Source organism: Podarcis raffonei, chromosome 8 (genome assembly GCF_027172205.1).
Source record: "Podarcis raffonei isolate rPodRaf1 chromosome 8, rPodRaf1.pri, whole genome shotgun sequence".
In the NCBI taxonomy this organism is placed as follows: domain Eukaryota; kingdom Metazoa; phylum Chordata; class Lepidosauria; order Squamata; family Lacertidae; genus Podarcis; species Podarcis raffonei.
The window spans coordinates 1,738,034-1,755,777 of NC_070609.1; the positions used below are offsets into that span (position 1 = coordinate 1,738,034).

At 47.3% G+C, this 17,744-nt stretch overlaps 1 protein-coding gene across 4 annotated transcripts; it reads left to right on the forward strand.

Annotated features, from left to right (window-relative positions):
* The first annotated feature begins 84 nt into the window (after positions 1–84).
* On the forward strand, positions 85–17,744 carry ADAD2 (adenosine deaminase domain containing 2). Of its 4 annotated transcripts, none has more exons than XM_053401704.1 (11): positions 85–185; positions 3,738–3,916; positions 6,276–6,377; positions 7,102–7,146; positions 7,669–7,794; positions 9,470–9,620; positions 11,202–11,366; positions 12,345–12,559; positions 14,331–14,565; positions 15,442–15,574; positions 16,463–17,744. In XM_053401704.1, exons 2-11 carry the CDS (start codon positions 3,742–3,744, stop codon positions 16,571–16,573), a joined length of 1,458 nt encoding a protein of 485 aa, XP_053257679.1. In that variant the 5' UTR covers positions 85–185; positions 3,738–3,741; the 3' UTR covers positions 16,574–17,744. The 4 variants fall into 4 exon arrangements, with proteins under 4 accessions (XP_053257679.1, XP_053257681.1, XP_053257682.1 ...); XM_053401706.1 differs by lacking the exon at positions 85–185 and adding an exon at positions 2,097–2,262; XM_053401707.1 differs by lacking the exon at positions 85–185 and adding an exon at positions 2,284–2,532.

The window sequence follows — 17,744 nt, forward strand, 5'->3', positions numbered from 1 at the left end:
ACTTCTGTTTGCAGTGATCACATGCTTAGGATACGCCACCTAGAGGCGCAACTTGCGAGGTCCAAAGTGGAGCCATTTCCTCTTTGCAGCGGTTTAAAGTCCCGCGTTTACGTTTCAAAACCGTTTCACTGCATTTTGCAGAGACCGTTTGTGAGCCCGGGCAAGGCATCGACATCTTTTAACAGGTAAAACAACCTCACGCCCAACAAGGATTACGTGGCGAGCAATTGCTTCTGAGTCCATTTGCACGGGATCCGTATGCAAAGCACCCTCTGGAGTAACTGGGGTGCAAATTGCACGTGCAAAATAAAATAAAACAAATAAATAAACCCAAGGCACCTGGCTTAACCTGAGAAACCAAGTAAATTTTTCTCCCGGGGTGAGGATGGTGAGTTTCCCTTCCAAATCTGCAGCACAAATCTTAATCCTGCTTTTTACTCCCTGCAAATTATTAAAAGACACCCATTCCTCGGGCTGCGATCCTTAAAGGCGTTGCAATGGATCCCCAAGCGGGGTGGGAGGAGCCTGTGAGATCTCCCTCCTTTTCTTTCACCACTGTATTAATTAACATCATTTTTTAATACATTAGTGGCCGTGTGATCATTTTAGCTTATACATTTCATTGTTTAATGTCTTAATTTGTATATTAAGGTACTTTTATAGCTCTGTTTAGAGTAGGTAACGTCTTGATAACAAACGTTTTTGCATTAATCCAGTATATTTTCTTTTAATTTTTGAATGATTCTGTGTGCATTGCGGCAGCCTTTGGCTACGTGCAATAAAACTTACTAACTGACTTTTCTTTTACCTGATTGGTGGCCGTTGCAGATTTCTTTCTCGCCCCCCCCCCTATCTTCAAAGTGGATCCTCACTCAAACACGTGGAGAAGCAGCTGGGTTTTAATTCATTTGCAACTTGGTGGGTGACTAGATGGTGGGAGAGCAATAAAAAATAAATAAACCACTCAAATAAATATATAAAATAAATAAACCACTCAAAGCGTGGTCTTCCCTTGCAACGTGCAAGGAACCCCCCCATGAATTACCCCCATGGTATTGCAAACCCTCTTGCCCCCCCAACCTCTTTTCCCTGTTGCATGCATTTTGCACCCTCGCCCATTTAACTTTCTGTGTTTGCAAGCAGGTTCCCCCCCCGCAATAACACCCCCCCAAATGCAACCCTCCTTTGCACCCCAAGGGGTGCATTGAACCTGCTCCATCTCCCCCTCTTAATTTGCAGCAGGCGCCCCTTTGCCCCCCCCACCGCCTCTTCTCCCTGTTGCATCCATTTTGCACCCTCTCCCAGTTAGCTTTCTTATCTAGCTGTGTTTGCAAGCAGGTCCCCCCCCCAATAACACCCCCCCAAAATGCAACCCTCCTTTGCACCCCAAGGGGTGCATTGAACCTGCTTCATCCCCCCTCTTAATTTGCAGCAGGCGCCCCTTTGCACCCTCCAACTTTGCACCAAAGCAGCTCTTTTGTGATGCATTCAGCGCCCCCCTTTCTCCTCCATGCACCCCATTTTTCTGCAAACCCCCCAAAACTGCTGGAGTTAATGCTTTCCTTCCTTGCACATTTCCTGCTCTTCATAGGATACCCCCCTCCACTTAACCCCCCCCCTCAAGCTGGCTATGGGACACTCCAAAGCCCCATTAGCGCCTCCCCAATTAATCCGAATTAACTGGGGAGGCAAGAAAGGGGCTTGTGTGGAAACACCTGGGGTGTGTGTGCTGCATTTTAAATGGCATTTTAACCTGTATTTTAAATTGCCCCCCCCAATTATGTTTTTACTGTGATTTTAATGGTGTTAGCCCCCTGGTCGGGGAGGGCGGGGTATAAATAAAATTTATTATTATTATTATGGGATAGGCGGGGTGGGTCTCCTTCACATTTCAGGGAGGGAGATTTGGGTGGGACGTTTAATCTTTTGGAAGAGCGATTTTTGATTTATTTGGGGGGGGGTTATTGAGCTTTGGGGCAAAGGGACTGCTGTGTTGGTCTAAATTATTGGGTTACATTATTGGGGGGCCCTTATGTGGAGGTTTTTCAGGGGTATCTCCTGTGAGGGGGCAGTGAGAAGGAATTTGGGGGGGGGGAAAGAAATACTAAAAGTGAGCCCCCCTTCTCCATGAAATCCTCCCCACTGAGGCCAATTTGGGGCCACTTTTCTAGAGGGGATTCCCTCCAGGTTTTTTTTTGGGGGGAGGCCATGTTTTTTTGGGGGGGTCCTCAGAGCTTTGGGGAAACTGAGGGGCGACTTGGGGTGAGCTGAGGCCATTCTGCGAGCGGAAAAGCTCTGGGAGGGGGGGGAATAGCGGCTATTGCAGTGCTTGGTTTATTCTGTTTTAACAAAATTTAAGCCTCTCTTAAGCGGCTTTCCGTCTATTAAGATGCCCCCATGTATAAGACGCCCCCTATTTTTGGGGTCTCCAATTTAAGAAAATGGGGGGAGATGGCTCCGTGTATAAGATGCGCCACGATTTTGAACGTTATTTAGAGTGAAAAAACCTAGTCTTATACACAGAAAAGAACGGTGATTTGTGGATGAGCCGTTTGATCGGTTGGCCGGGCAACAGATTTTGAATTTGAATACAGGGGCCACAGTTTTTGGTTTAGTGCCTCAGGCGCCATCTTGGAAGAGGCCTTTTCTCCCTGTTTGGGACCAAAGTGGGGAAGAAGAAGAAGAAGGCCTCTCCTGAGGGACAAAACCTGAAGATTGATCTATCGTGCTTTTCGCATGTACCAGTTTACACAGATTTACAATTCTTTTGTTTACAGCCACTTAATTGCAAAACAGAACCCTGTCAAAATGGTTCATGGCCAGTCAAATAACTGTCTAAAACTCATGTTTTTTAATCTGGTATTCTCCAAAAAAACAATCCATTTCCATTTAAATAAATAATAAATTTTTATTCTTACCCCGCCCTTCCCGGTTCAGAGAACCAGGCTCAGGGCGGCTAACAACAAATTTTAAACAATTGATGCAACAAAAAACCAGCATAAAATACAGTATAAAACGTAAATTCAGAATTCAAAAATCAATTTAGGGAGGGGAAATCCAGACCCTAAAAAAATCTCCCCATCAAGTTCCGCATAACCATTGATGAGGGAAGGTAGACTGTCATCCGTCACAAAAAAATGGCCTTTTCTGTGGTGGCCCCTGGCCTTGCAGAATTATCTTGTTTTCTTTTTTAAAATCATTTTTATTGATTTTCCAATAAAAAACATCCAATTAAATATCCACTCATAATACTCCAATTAGAAAAATAAAAAAACTAAAATAAAAAAGATCAAATTATAGTCCAAATTGTATTTATTAATTTCTTGGGGCTCCCCACGGTCTGGATCTCTGGAGCATATCTCCACCTCTTAGTCCTGCTTCTCCTCACAATTATCTTGTTTTCATACCCAAGCTTCGTCTTATACCTTCTACCCTCACAAGATCACAGATTTTGGAAGGGCATCCAGACAGACCCCCCCCCAACTTAAAGCGATATATAGTAGTTTCCTCAAAGCAGTTCACAGAAAATACGCAAATAAAATAATAGCACAATAGCATCTCGAGGCAGATGGTTGCCAACAATGCAGGAACCTTGGTACATAACAAAACTTATATTGCCCTTGCAACACAACATTGGTACAAAATTTAGACATGCAAGCAAAAAGGTGTAATTGTAAACACCCCTTCTCCTTGCAAGCAGAGAGTTTTAAATTGTTATCTGTTTCCCTTCTTCCCAGAAAAATGTCGGACAAAGAAGAGGCGGCAGGAGAGGGTTGCCAGAAAATAAATGCCACAGCATCTCTGCAGAAAGATCGGATGCAGTCTCCTTGGAGGGAAGGACAACTTCAAACCGTTGAGGAGCCTCTTGCTTCCCCAGAGCTCTCTGGATCCACTAGCGGTGCCACACAAGGAAAGGGTAGATGCGGAAGAGGGTGGACTGGGCCTGAAAGGAGAATTAATAACAATGTGGTTGCAACATTGCTATGGTAAAGGTAAAGGACCCCTGGACCGTATGGGGTTGCGGCGCTCATCTCGCTTTCAGGCCGAGGGAGCTGGCGTTTGTCCACAGACAGCTTTCCGGGTCATGTTGCCAGCAGGACTAAGCTGCTTCTGACAAAACCAGAGCAGTGCACGGAAACACCATTTACCTTCCCGCCAGAGTGGTACCTATTTATCTACTTGCACTTTGACGTGCTTTCGAACTGCTAGGCGGGCAGGAGCTGGGACTGAGCAACAGGAGCTCACCCCATCGTGGGGATTTGAACTGCCGGCATTCTGATCGGCAAGCCCAAGAGGCTCAGTGGTTTAGACTACAGCGCCACCCACCTCCCTATTTTGAGCTTTATCAGCATGCTAATACACAGGGTCAAAAGGAGCCTCTGAGGGGACCCTTTTGCAAGGGATGACCCCAAAGCCAACTCTCTGGGGATTGCAAAAATCATTTAAAAAAAAAATGGGGGGGGGGAGACACTCCCTTCAGGGGTACCACCTTTCTCCATCTGAACCAACCTGGACCCGGAGATCACCCTCTGAGGCCCTTCTTCATGTGCCTCCTCCACAAGGGGTCAAGAGGGTGGCAACACAAGAACAGGGCCTTTTCTGCAGTGCCTCCCATTTGTGGAATCCTCTCCCCAAGGAGATTCATCTGGCGCCTTCATCACACCCTTTTAGATGCCAGCTGAAAATGTTCCTCTTCAACCAGGCCTTCGGCTGGTTGACATCTGATGCTCTTTTAAATGTGTTGTAGGAGGGGCGGATTATTGGTTTGTTTTTGTTATGTTAATTCTGTATTTTGTGCTTTTATATTGTAACTCTGTGTTGTGAACTGCTCTGAGACTAAACTGCTACTGGCTCATGGAACATCGTGACGAGTGCCAGAGCGCATGGAAACGCCGTTTACCTTCCTGCCACACTGGTACCTATTTATCTACTTGCACTGGCATGCTTTCAAACTGCTAGGTTGGTAGGAGCTGGGACAGAGCAACGGGAGCTCACCCCGTCGTGGGGATTCGAACCGCCGACCTTCTGATCAGGAAGCTCAAGAGGCTCAGTGGTTTACACCACAGCGCCACCCGCGTCCACTCTGGCACTCGTCATGGCCCTCCGTGCGCCATTAGCAGTTTAGTCCTGTTGGCCACATGACCTGGAAAGCTGTCTGTGGACAAATGCCAGCTCCCTTGGCCTGAAAGCAAGATGAGCGCCGCAACCCCAGAGTCGCCTTTGACTGGACTTACCTTTTTACCATTGCACTAAGAGGGCAAGGGAATCTGCCAGGTTAAACCTGCCGAATGTTGTAGCATTCATGTCCTGCTTGTGGGCTTCGTTAGGGACATCTGGTTGGCCGCCATGGAAACAGGATGCAGGACTAGACGGGTCTTTGGTCTCCTCCAGCTTCAGGGCTCTGATGCTCTTAACACTAGCAATTTGACCTCTTTGGCGGTGCCTTTTCCTGCAAAATCCAGTCTTCGTAGGGACCCAAAGGCTTAATTTATTCCAACAACCACTTCATTGCCCTATTATTTTATTTATTTTTATTAAATTTAGATCCCACCCATCCAAGCTTAAGGTGTAATGCGTATGCTAAAAGTTGCCACATGATTCTTTTAGTGCTTGAGCCGTGTCAGCTCAAAAGGCGAATTCTTACAATATATGATGAATAGTACAGAAAGTGTTTTCTAGAAAAGTATGTATCTCAAGAGTTTGAAAATAAGTAGTAGATCTGCAGCAGCTACGCATTTTCGTTTGTAATCACAATTCTAACCATACGATCCATTTATTTTGTCAAGCTTTCTGTAAGTGAAATGCTTCTTAATAAATATTTTACAAAGCACTGGAGGTGAATGTCTGATAAAAGGTAACCGGATGTGCACACTTCTCGACTCTTCAGTGGGAAAAATGAGAACTTGTTAAATTTAGTAAAGGTTAAAAGCACATTCTTCCTTCTTGTACAGGAGGTGTGGGTGACGTTACAGAGCAGTCTCGGTCTTGTACCATCGCCCACCCCAGCTGTTTCTACCTTAAGTAGGTCTTTTTGCCCTGCCTCGTGGTAAGATTTATATCAGTTGTGGATTAATGTAAATAAAACTGCATGATTGCTGCAGGTCTACCCCCTGCTTTCTTCTTCGTGTGTAGACTTTGGGAGCTGGAAGGTCAGTATATTTTGTGGGTGTTGAGGGTAACAGGGAGGTTCCTGCTTTCCTTTCTGCCCCTCTCTCCTGTTTTGTTTCTCTGCTTTGCACCCCTCCTCACTTCCCCACTGATTTTTCTTTCTGCAGCACACCTTCTGCCCTCCGCTTCTTTTAAGGAGCCGCTCCTGGATGGATGGGATCAACCAATTGATGATGTTTCGGATGCACAACTGGAGAAGCAAAATGAAAGTATGTCTTGTGTGTTACACCCACACCGTATATTGAAAGCAGGCACCCCCAAACTCGGCCCTCCAGATGTTTTGGGACTATAGCTCCCATCATTGCTATCTAACAGGACCAGTGGTCAGGGATGATGGGAACTGTAGTCTCGAAACATCTGGAAGGCCGAGTTTGCCTATGCCTGATTTAAAGCATGTGGCTTTAAAAATCCTGGGAACAGATGGCAGTGTGTTCCTCACTGCATACTTCTCGGCAAGCAGTGTACTTTGAATGTACAGTTTCTGCCTAGTAAACGCTCACTCCCTTTCCATGGATGTTCTGAATTCTAGAATAGTGGAGTGGTCTAAACAGCTTGGAGAGGCACCCTCCCCACCCATTCTCATAAGGACTAGGAATGAGCTATGGTTTTCTGATGGTGTGTAGCATGGTGCGTTCTCTGTGGTTATGCGGCTCCCAGGGGAAGGTGCTCTGCACATGTTCAGAGCTGCTCTTGTCGCCTTGTATGTCCCAACGCACTGAGAGGCGTTCCTGAAGTTGAGTCCAAACTGGTGGAGGCTGAACATTTCCTTTCCAATCCTAAATTGTGTGGGTGGCTTCACACACAAACGTAGAAAGGAGGTTATCATGGGAATGGCACAATGTACTGTACCTCAAATTGTAACAGGCAGATTTAATACAAGGTGGCTGTCTTTCAGTACATCTCTTCACCTCAGTTGCCTTTTGTGTCTTGTAGGCTTGCCTGTTCTCCCAGTTTCTTCTGTAAAACCTCGGCCTCCGGGTAAGAATAACATTCTTCAAAAACATGGCTTAACTTATTAATTCCTTGTCCTATATCCTTAACTTTCATGTGTTGTTCATAGCAAATGTTGAATGCATTTATTCCTTTTAATAGTCTTCCTGCTTTTTAAGATGCAAGTGACATACTGCCTGTGGCCTTTTGCCTTCCCTGCACTTGGTACGGGGTTCTGCACAAGGGCGACTATGGGGCTGGGAAAGACCCCTTCCAGAGATCTTTGAGAGCCCCTGGCAATCAGTGCCAAGGGAAGGGGAACCTTTTTCAGCCTGAGGCTTGCATAATTTGCCTGCCCATACTTAAAACTGCCGTCTGTCTCCAGCCCTGTGAGGAGGGATCAGACAGCAAGTGTCCACTCTCTTTTCATGAGGTCTCTGGCATTTGAAAAATGGTACTGGGGCTGAGCCCCCCCACATGACATTAGATCTCGTCACGTTTGCAGAATAAGCAGAGGTGTCCAAAGAGTCACCCCAAGGAAAACAGCCTGCCCCCCTTTCTCTCCACCAGAAATCGAAGTTTCCCACACACAACGCTGTGCCGCTATTACCAGTGATATTTGTGAAATGCTGATTGGCGAAGACGTGCGGTACCAAGGCTGCATGAGCAGCGTGGCAGCATTCATACTGGAGAGAGGTGAGCCACTTGCGCCCTGTTGTCTTTGGGGTATTGCTGTTTTTTTGGTGGGGGTGGAATCCTACCTGGATTTAAGGCATAATGGCTATACTGACTCTCGAGGATCAAAGGCAGGATACCGCTGAGTGTCAGCTGCTGAGGAGCAACAACTTCATGGCTTGCTGGATTGCTTTCTGGAGGCAACCGGTTGGCCACTATGGGATATGAGATGCTGGTCTGGAGCAGGAATTCCCAAACTTTTTTGGTCCACTGTTCCTCTGGTTCCTTAATGTATCTCCATTGCCCCTTCCCGCTATGACAGGAAGGTAAACAGCATTTCTGTGTGCTCTGGTTTCCGCCACGGTGTTCTGTTGCGCCAGAAGCAGTTTAATAAAAATAATAAAAATACAATTTTATTTATATCCTGCCCTCCCCAGCTGAAGCCAGGCTTGATTGGGAGCCGCCCAGAGTGGCTGGGGAAACTCAGCTAGATGGGCGGGGTAAAAATAATAAATTATCATCATCATCATCATCATCATCATCATCATCAGAGCTTAGTCCTGCTGGTCACATGACACAGAAAGCTGTATGCGGACAAATGCTGGCTCCCTCGGCCTGAAAGTGAGATGAGCGCCACAACCCCATAGTCGCCTTTGACTGGACTTAACCATCCAGGGGTCCTTTACCTTAGGGACATGGGTAGCACTGTGGTCTAAACCACTGAACTTCTTGGGTTTGCTGATCAGAAGGTTGGCGGTTCAAATCCCCGCAATGGGGTGAGCTCCCGTTCCTCGGTCCTGGTCCTGCCAACCTAGCAGTTCGAAAGCATGCCAGTGCAAGTAGATAAATAGGTACTGCTGTGGCAGAGAGGTAAACGGTGTTTCTGTGCGCTCTGGCACTTGACATGGTGTTCCGTTGCACCAGAAGGGGTTTAGTTAACAAAATAGATGAGCTTGATCCATTGATCCCAGCTTTTCAAAGACTGTGCAATTAGGTTAATTTTATGAAATAAAATTGATAGTAAGTGAAATAACATGGAGAAAGTAAAGTCTAAGCACGTATTTAAGGAATTTAATTTGGGAACTCAAGGGGAAGATAAGCCTTGTAAAATTGAATCACAAATGTATACTATACACAAAGCAAGTATGAATAATTGTTTATTTTTTATTTCTCATTTTGCCTATAACATCTATTGTACATTTCTGTTATAAAGTTTTCAACCAATAAAGCATATTAAAAAACAACAACAAAGACCGATAATCATTTGTGCTTTCAATTTGTGCTTTTACCCCTCGCCTCTTAGTGCCCTCCTGGGTAATCCCACTGGTACAGCGCACTTTGGGAGCCACTGGTCTGGATGGATCCTTGCTCTGATCCATCAGAGTTCTTCTTACATACTTTAGAGGAAGGAAATGCAAAGTAGTTCTAAAGTTGGGACGGATGGAAACGCCATCTAGTTGGGTTCCTATACCATCTCCAAGAAAGACGTTGCAGCAGTTTGGGCTAGTTTTGGCTAGTTTTGGCTTGTTCCCCACTCAGCTGAGCACTCAGCATAAGGTTTGATTTGGCCCAAATGTATGCTAGGCAAGGGGCTGTTCCTGAATGGTTGTTGCCTCCCTGGAAATTCCCTCCCTGTTTTGAGCCAGCCTTTGAAGTCACAATTAACATTTTGACACTTCCTTTCCTGTCCCTTCAGAGGTTGCCAACAGCCCGAGCTCCTACAAGGAGACCTACGAGCTGGTTGCCCTGGGAACAGGAGATGTCTGCTACGAGGGCTGGATGGAGTTCAAAGGCAGGAGGATCCATGATATGCATGGGCTAGTGGTTGCCCGCAGAGCGCTTCTGAGGTAAGCAACCCTTCTTCCCAGCGCTGATGTGCAGTGGTGGTTTTATTGGCCAGGTTAAAGAAGAGCAATTTAGGAGGGAAGCAACAGGTTGAAGGCAGGATGTGATTTTACAAGTGAATCAACCGTGCCTGGAAATCACAAGAGGTTCTTATTTCTAATCCCAGATGTTGGGGACTGGTTGGGATAACCTAATGATCAGGGAAACTCACTTGGTATTTGCTCAGAGGTATTCTTCTGACGCGGGACGCGGGTGGCGAGCGGGACGCGGGTGGCGCTGTGGGTAAAAGCCTCAGCGCCTAGGGCTTGCCGATCAAAAGGTTGGCGGTTCGAATCCCCGTTGCGGGGTGCGCTCCCGCTGCTTGGTCCCAGTGCCTGCCAACCTAGCAGTTCGAAAGCACCCCCGGGTGCAAGTAGATAAATAGGGACCGCTTACTGGCGGGAAGGTAAACGGCGTTTCCGTGTGCTGTGCTGGCTTGCCAGATGCAGCTTTGTCATGCTGGCCACGTGATCCGGAAGTGTCTTCGGACAGTGCTGGCCCCCGGCCTCTTAAGTGAGATGGGCGCACAACCCCAGAGTCTGTCAAGACTGGCCCGTACGGGCAGGGGTACCTTTACCTTTATTCTTCTCTAGGGACGCGGATGGCGCTGTGGGTTAAACCACAGAGCTTAGGACTTGCCGATCAGAAGGTTGGCGGTTCGAATCCCCGTGACGGGGTGAGCTCCCGTTGCTCAGTCCCTGCTCCTGCCAACCTAGCAGTTCGAAAGCACGTCAAAGTGCAAGTAGATCAATAGGTACCACTCTGGCGGGAAGGTAAACGGCGTTTCCGTGCGCTGCTCTGGTTGCACCAGAAGCGGCTTAGTCCTGCTGTACACCGGCTCCCTCGGCCAATAAAGCGAGATGAGCGCCGCAACCCCAGAGCCGGCCACGACTGGACCTAATGGTCAGGGGTCCCTTTACCCTTTACCTTTATTCTTCTCCAACGCTGCCTTGCGTGGTCTAGGGATGAACCCTCCTATCACTAGAAAGTCCATGACTGGAGTTGGTGTTTGAAGTTGGCAGCTAGCTATAGCCCCCCCCCCACTGGAAAAGGGAGCAGAGGAGCAGAGGAGTTTGGCAACAAGACTGAGGAGCAGTTGGGTTTCTCCAGGCATTGCCCAGTTACTTTGGTTGGTGTCGTGTTTCAAAGATACATGTCTCAGTTACACGGATTGGGGAGAAAATCAATTTTTGTTTGCACTTTAATGAGAAGCTGCTGAATTCACAGTTCACCATCCAATGTGCAAACTGAAACACAGCACTCTTTCAAAATCTGGAATTTTATGGTTTTAGTTTTTTTGTTAATCAAAACAAACTCTTTTAACAATCAACTGATATGTGAAACAATGATAACGGAGGGTAAAGTAGGCAAACTACGATCTCTTCCGTTGATATTCGTGGAACGGGGTGGGAAGAAGAAGAAGAAGAAAGGAAAGAGAAGAGAAGGGAGTATCTGGAGATGGGTGGCAGGAGATTGCCCTGCGATCTGATTGAAGGCCCAAAGACGCAACAGCCTTCACAAGCTACACTATTTGGTATTCCCAGGTACTTATACAAGCAGCTACTGATGTCCTGCTGCCAAGACCCCACCGCCCTTGAGAAGTGCATCTTCCGCCTGGCAGAGGACGGGGTGCACCTGACTCTGAAACCAAATTACTTTCTGCATCTCTACCTGAGTCGGAGGCCCAAAGGAGCTTCAGAGAACACCCGGTGAGTGTTTGCCTGTGGCTCAGAGCAGGATAGAGAGCAGAAAGGTCTCGGTGTGTGGAAGTGGGAGGTAGCTGGGGAGAAGAGAGAGAGATCATGCAGCTCAGATGGGCTGCTTTGTCTTTGTGGTGTGGATCCCGGTGGCAAGTGGCGGCTGGTCCCTTAGGGCAAATGAGGCACTATCCTGTCAACCTCCACCTGCCCTCAGCCAGCCCCCGCCACACCTGCTTCTTACTTGTAACCGTTCTGGGGACTGGCACTTCCTTTTAGCTTCCTCCTCTTGTCTTAGCATTGCCCTTGCAGAGGGTGGGAGGGAGGGGGATGGAGCTAGAAGGAGCTGGTTCTGCCTGTTTTTCATTATGGCTCCACTTAGCAGTTGGCCTTCTTGCCTTCTGGCCCCAAAGGGCCATTTGGAAGAAAGTTAAGAAACCCAGGAGAAGGGTTTTGATCCCCACTCAGGCTGCAGGAAGACGATAGATTGTAGGAGAACTGCAAGCGCTTTGAGAGAGGCATTCGCAATTTGTAAGGTGCACACTAATTACTTCTGGCCCACTCATGTGTTGGGTCAGACGGGTTTTTGAAGCAACCCCCCGAAACCTGTAAAAGCTATTTATCCTCTCTTTCTATGGTTTTTTGACAATTGACAAAATAGCAGTTCAGCAACCAAGCTTGCATCAGGCGAAGTTTTGTCAATGGTGACCTTTGCATTTCCTCCAATCCAAGAGGCTGCTTTTGGCATTAAGAACAAAAGAATAATACTTTTAATTTATTATATTGTGCCTTATTTCCATCATAGCTCTCCAGGTAACATGCATCCAGTTGCTGGCAGGGTGCAGACCTGCTTAGCATTAGCACAGTGACAGCACCTGCATCTTCAGCCCACCCCCGGTATCTTCCAGTCCCAATTCCTGTACCTGAATCCTCCCCACGCTGCCCTCTCTGAGTTGATGGAATTTCCCCTTCCCCTCCTGCGGCCTGCAGGATTGTGTCTCCACAGCCGAATCCATCCATTGGGCTCCACATCAGCGTTAAAGGGGTCCTCAGGCCCATCTCCTACTGCCGCCCCAGCGCGCTGTCTGCCTACGTCTACTGTGTCTCCAGCAGCGACAAGCTGACCCGCTGGAGTGCCTTGGGAGTGCAGGGGGCCCTTCTCAGCCACATCATCCACCCGGTGTACATCACCAGCATTGTCCTAGGTGACGTATGTTTTTGTTACTACAGAACTCGCATAAAGAGCCCATGAACTGTATTGGCAGCATCCAAACTGCAGAAATCTTTCCATTCCATGCTTGTACATCCCAGGACACTGGGCTTTCCTTGCCTTGGGGCACTGTCAGGGAACTGACATCAAAGATCAACGGAGAGGGAAGTCGCTCCGAGGATGCAGGGGAGGGAACTAGCAAGGAGAGAGGGAGAGCTTCCGCTGGGGAAGGAAACCAAGGTGACACCAGGAAGAAAGGGGAGGCTGAGAGTACTTCGGAGGGAAGGCTCCGAGACTCTTCCAGTGAGATCAGTGGGGAGAGCGCAGGACCTCCGCTTGGCACGCCTACTCTGCGCAGAAGGCTTCCGCGCAGAGAAGCTAGGCGGAGATTGGGGGTCAAGGAATTTTTATGTTGGAAGAAGTTCAGGAAACGCCCACTGATGGATTCTGGCAGTGATTAAGACAGTCGGGTTTGCTAGGCGCTGTCAAACCAGGGAAAGTTTGAGCTATAAAACCTGCTTGGAGCAGTTTGGAGTTTTACGCATGAGCAACACCATTTCCCATTACAGGCACTAAATGAACAAAAATCCTTTTGAGCTTTTTTCTAAAAAAAGGTAAAGGACCCCTGACAGTTAAGTCCAGTCGCGAACGACTCTGGGGTTGCGGCGCTCATCTTGCTTTACAGGCCAAGGGAGCCGGCATTTGTCCGCTCTGCAGACAATTTTTCCGGGTCATGTGGCCAGCATGACTAAGCCGCTTCTGGTGAAACCAGAGCAGCGCACGGAAACGCCGTTTACCTTCCCGCCGGAGCAGTGCCTATTTATCTACTTGCACTTGGACGTGCTTTCGAACTGCTAGGTTGGCAGGAGCAGGGACCGAGCAATGGGAGCTCACCCCATTGCGGGGATTCGAACTGCCGACCTTCTGATTGGCAAGTCCTAGGCTCAGTGGTTTAGACCACAGCGCCACCCGCGTCCCTATTTTGAGCTATATCAGCATGCTAATACACAGGGTCCTGAGGAGCCTCTGAGGGGACCCTTTTGCAAGGGACGCCCCCAAAGCCAACTCTCTGGGGATTGAATTTTTTAAAAAAATAATTAAAAAATTGGGGGGACACTCCCTTCATGGGTATCACCTCTCTCCACATGAACCAACCTGGACCTGGAGATCATCCTCTGAGGCCCTTCTTCATGTGCCTCCTCCACAAGGGGTCAGGAGGATGGCAACACAAGAACAGGGCCTTTTCTGCAGTGCCTCCCTTTTGTGGAATCCTCTCCCCAAGGAGATCCATCTGGCGCCTTCATTACACCCTTTTAGATGCCAGTTGAAAATGTTCCTCTTCAACCAGGCCTTCGGCTGATAGACATCTGAGGCCCTTTTAAATGTGTTGTAGGAGGGGCGGATTATTGGTTTGTTTTTGTTATGTTAATTCTGTATTTTGTGCTTTTATATTGTAACTCTGTGTTGTGAACTGCTCTGAGATCTATGGATGAAGGGTGGTGTACATATTTAATAAATAAAATAGTCATAGTAATACCCCAGTGGCAGGCTGAGGCTCCTTAAATGGCAGCTGAGCTATTTACTGCCTTGCCCCTCTCTCTGACTGCAGCTTAAATCACATCAGTGGGTTGGCAGCCCCTAGAGTCCTCTATTGGGGTGCAGATGTGGGGCTGGCTGTGCACTAAGCTCCCAGATTACAACACTCTTGGAATTCGTTACCTTCTCCTCGCAAGTAACTTGCTCTCTCTCCTAATTTCACGTTTCAGCTGATCCTTACCAAGACCATGACACCCTCCATAAGGTCATCAATGAGCGATTGAACCCGGCAGCCTCGGATAGCTTGCCAAAGCCATTTAACCACAGGCAGATCTACCTTTTTAAGGGTCCCTGCGCCGCTTCCCTTGACACGCCAGCAGAGTTTCGCTCCTTGAGCTTCAACTGGTGCGGGGGAGACGAGATGCTGGAACTAGTGAATGCAGCTGTTGGGAAGGCAGTACAGGAGTGAGTTTGGGGCACTGGGGGCTTGGGTGTGGGAATGGGGTAGGCCTATGATATGTGTGTGTGTTTGTGTGTGTGTGTTAGGAATCAGTTGTGGTTTTACTGCTAATAAAAGGATCCGAACTCGACAAGCAGAATTCGGTGGCTTCTCTGCTTGTGTAAATGATGCTCTTTATGCAGGCACCCCTTGTGCTAATAAGTCATTTGGGTTGTTAAGGAGCAGGGGCAGCCAGTCAGAAGTAAAGACCGACAACGTCTCTATGTGTTTGGGTATCTGAGAATTTATTGCTTTACAGGTGGTTGAAATGGGAAACAGCTGAGGGTTAGCTACCTCAGTGCCTGTTTGATGCCAAGTTTTGCTTTAGGCCTGTGTTTTGGGAGGCAGGGAGCTGAGACAGAAATGGTCCTCCAGCTGTTGGGAGTCCAGTGCAGTCTTCCCTACCTCTAAGCTCTTAACATTGGTAATAAAACCATAAAGAAATTCAAATCCGATACTAAAGGCTACTTCGTCACTACTGATAGGCTGAAAATGGCCGCATGTCAACGGAGCACCATTGTTTTTTCTTAAAACGAGGACTTACTCCTCCTGCACAACCACATCGCATGTAGGAAGAATGTGTGTGTTTGCATGGGTCATGTAGAAAGGAAGGCATAGTGATAATTGCTGAATTCAGATTCTGTTAATTCCACACGTTTTCTCGAATTTCGATTCTTGAGTCAGAACCTGGTCATTCTCACTCATGGCCTTTCTTGGTACTGTGGTTGAATTGTGTGCTGGGACACTGGCTTTTGTTCTTGTTGAGGTCCTGCTTCGTTGTGAGGTGTTGCTGTTGATTCATGTCAAGCCCCTTGTTGATGGATCGCTCTTGCCTCTGCCAGCATGGCAAATCCATTTGACCAGTACCGCCCAAGTCGGCTCTGCAAGGCTGCCATGCTGAAATCCTTCAGGAAGGTGGCTCAGGAGATGAAGAGAGAGGACTTGCTGCTGCTGCCCACATATTATGAAGCCAAGGTGAGTCCTTTCAGTTGCCCCAAAGAGTGTGTGGTGGGTTTGGGTTCCCTTGTTTTCCTTTCATTGAGGCGGTCTGTTCTTGATGGGGTTACACATCCTCTGAAGAAACAGGTACGTAGCTTGAGGGTACTCTGGGGTCCACTGAAGTTGCTTGAGTCTCAGGTGCTTTTCATCGGCTTCGACTGGTGGCCCAGCCGTGCACCTATCTAGAAGGGAAAGTCTAACCTTTGTTGTCTATGCTCTGGTAACTAGGCTAGATTGCCGCAACAAGTTATAAATAGGGCTGCCTCTGAAACTTCAGCTGGTGCGTGTTGCTCACAGAGGCAAGACAGTTTGAGCATACAATGCCAATCCTGGCCCGACTGCAGTGTCTGTCAATTAGTTTCTGGGCCCAATTGAAAGTGATGGTTTTGACTTATGAAGCCCTAAACATCTCAAGACTGCAGTACAGTACCTCAAGCACTGCCTCTCCTCATATGAACTGACCCAGACTCTGTAATAATAATAATAATAATATATTTATATGCCACCCATCTGACTGGGTATGCCCAGCCGCCTGAGGCCCTTCTCCATGTGCCTCAGTGAGAAGTCCAGAGGGTGGCAAGACAAGAGTGGGCCTTTTATGCAGTGGCTCCCTGTTTATGGAATGCTCTCCCCAGGGGGGTTGTATTTGTTTTATTAAGTATTTTGTATTCTATTTTCTATTTTATGTTGTGAATCAATTGCCCAGGGATCTTCGGATGAAGGGCAGTATATAAATTTAATAACGAGAAAAAAGATGATAAAGAAATAAGTATATAAGGAGCATTTCAAGGTGGGTGTTGGTGGGCTCTCAAATCTTTCTCTCGAACATCCCTTCTAGACTCCTCCTTTCTTTCCCTCAACTAGGTCAAAGCTGAGGTCTATCAGACAGCCAAGCGCCAGGTGTATGCCCAGCTGAGCTCGCAAGACTTTGGCAAGTGGCCCCAAAAGCAGTTGGTGGACATCTTCCCCAGTTAGACTGCCCTGCCGGCTAAGCTACTGCCTGCATACTGGAGACATTTCAGGCTTAAGGTGGATGGCTGGGTGGGTGTGCGCAAGGCTGGTAAATCTTCACCTAGCAAATGGAGAGCTCTAAACGTTGCTGTACTTTTGGGGTGGATGGGGCTATAAATGTTTAAATACATTGTTTTGCCGTGATGCCGTTTTCACAGCGGTCCTTTCCTATGATGGAATAGGAAAGTTGGGTGTGTAACTGAAGCTTAAAGTTCTGACTTGACATTTACTTAGACTTCTACTTTTTCTTTGTACCTGCTTTGGGGCTGCGTCCAAACACAGCCACAAACTATGGTGATTGTTACGGAAATGAGGCACAGAAAGCCCTGAGCTTTCCCACTCCTCTGCCTCTCCTCTGGGATGGGTAATGAAACAGGCTTGTTTCAACACAGACCATAGTTAAGATTAACCTCGGTTTAGGATTAATCAAATGGTTAATCAAAAAAGGAAGTGAAAACTTCTGATCTCTCAACCCTGCTGGAGGAAGAGAGCGGGCAGTGTGCAGCCTTCCTCTGCAGTTTATTCCTGGAATAATATACAGTGGGCTATTAAACCATAGTTTATTGTTACATTTTAATTCAGTTTCTGTCTGTGTGTTTCAGGGAGGTCAGGGTAACATGTGAAATACGCAGGAGTTGCACAACCATGTGAGAAGGAGGCTGTGTGACAAACTTCTGTGTACCTCTATAAAGGCTGCACATTTCCTTGATCTTTTAATATGCACACACTAATCTCAGAGAACACATAAGCAAACGTCTTCAGATTTCATTACTGTGGATTTGAAGGCTTAGCTTTGGGGATTTTTATTTATTTATTTTGCTATTTGCAATTGAAACTTTAACAGTTAAAGGCAGGATCCAGTTGAGCATCCCAGGCCAATTTTTCACTTAAGCCGCAGTTTGGTTTCTATCAGCTCCTTTCCATAATTTGTCACACTGTGGTTCAGTTTCATGGTGGAAGTGAATGAGAAATTGTCACACATTCAGGTTGTACTTAATTGGATGTGTTTTATGACAAGGGGTTTGAGAGCTGGCCGTTTTGTGTTTGTTTGGAAATGCACTTGTTTTGGCTGCTAATTTTGTAGAACAGTCTTTGCAGATATTGCTACTGAAGTAAAGAATTGCGAACCTTAGAA

Coding starts and splice junctions, on each gene's coding strand:
- ADAD2 (XM_053401704.1), top strand. CDS start 3,742: ATGTCGGACAAAGAAGAGGCGGCAGGAGAGGGTTGCCAGAAAATAAAT. Junction 7,147..7,668: donor TGTAAAACCTCGGCCTCCGG/GTAAGAATAACA, acceptor TCTCTCCACCAG/AAATCGAAGTTTCCCACACA. Junction 12,560..14,330: donor CATCACCAGCATTGTCCTAG/GTGACGTATGTT, acceptor TTCACGTTTCAG/CTGATCCTTACCAAGACCAT.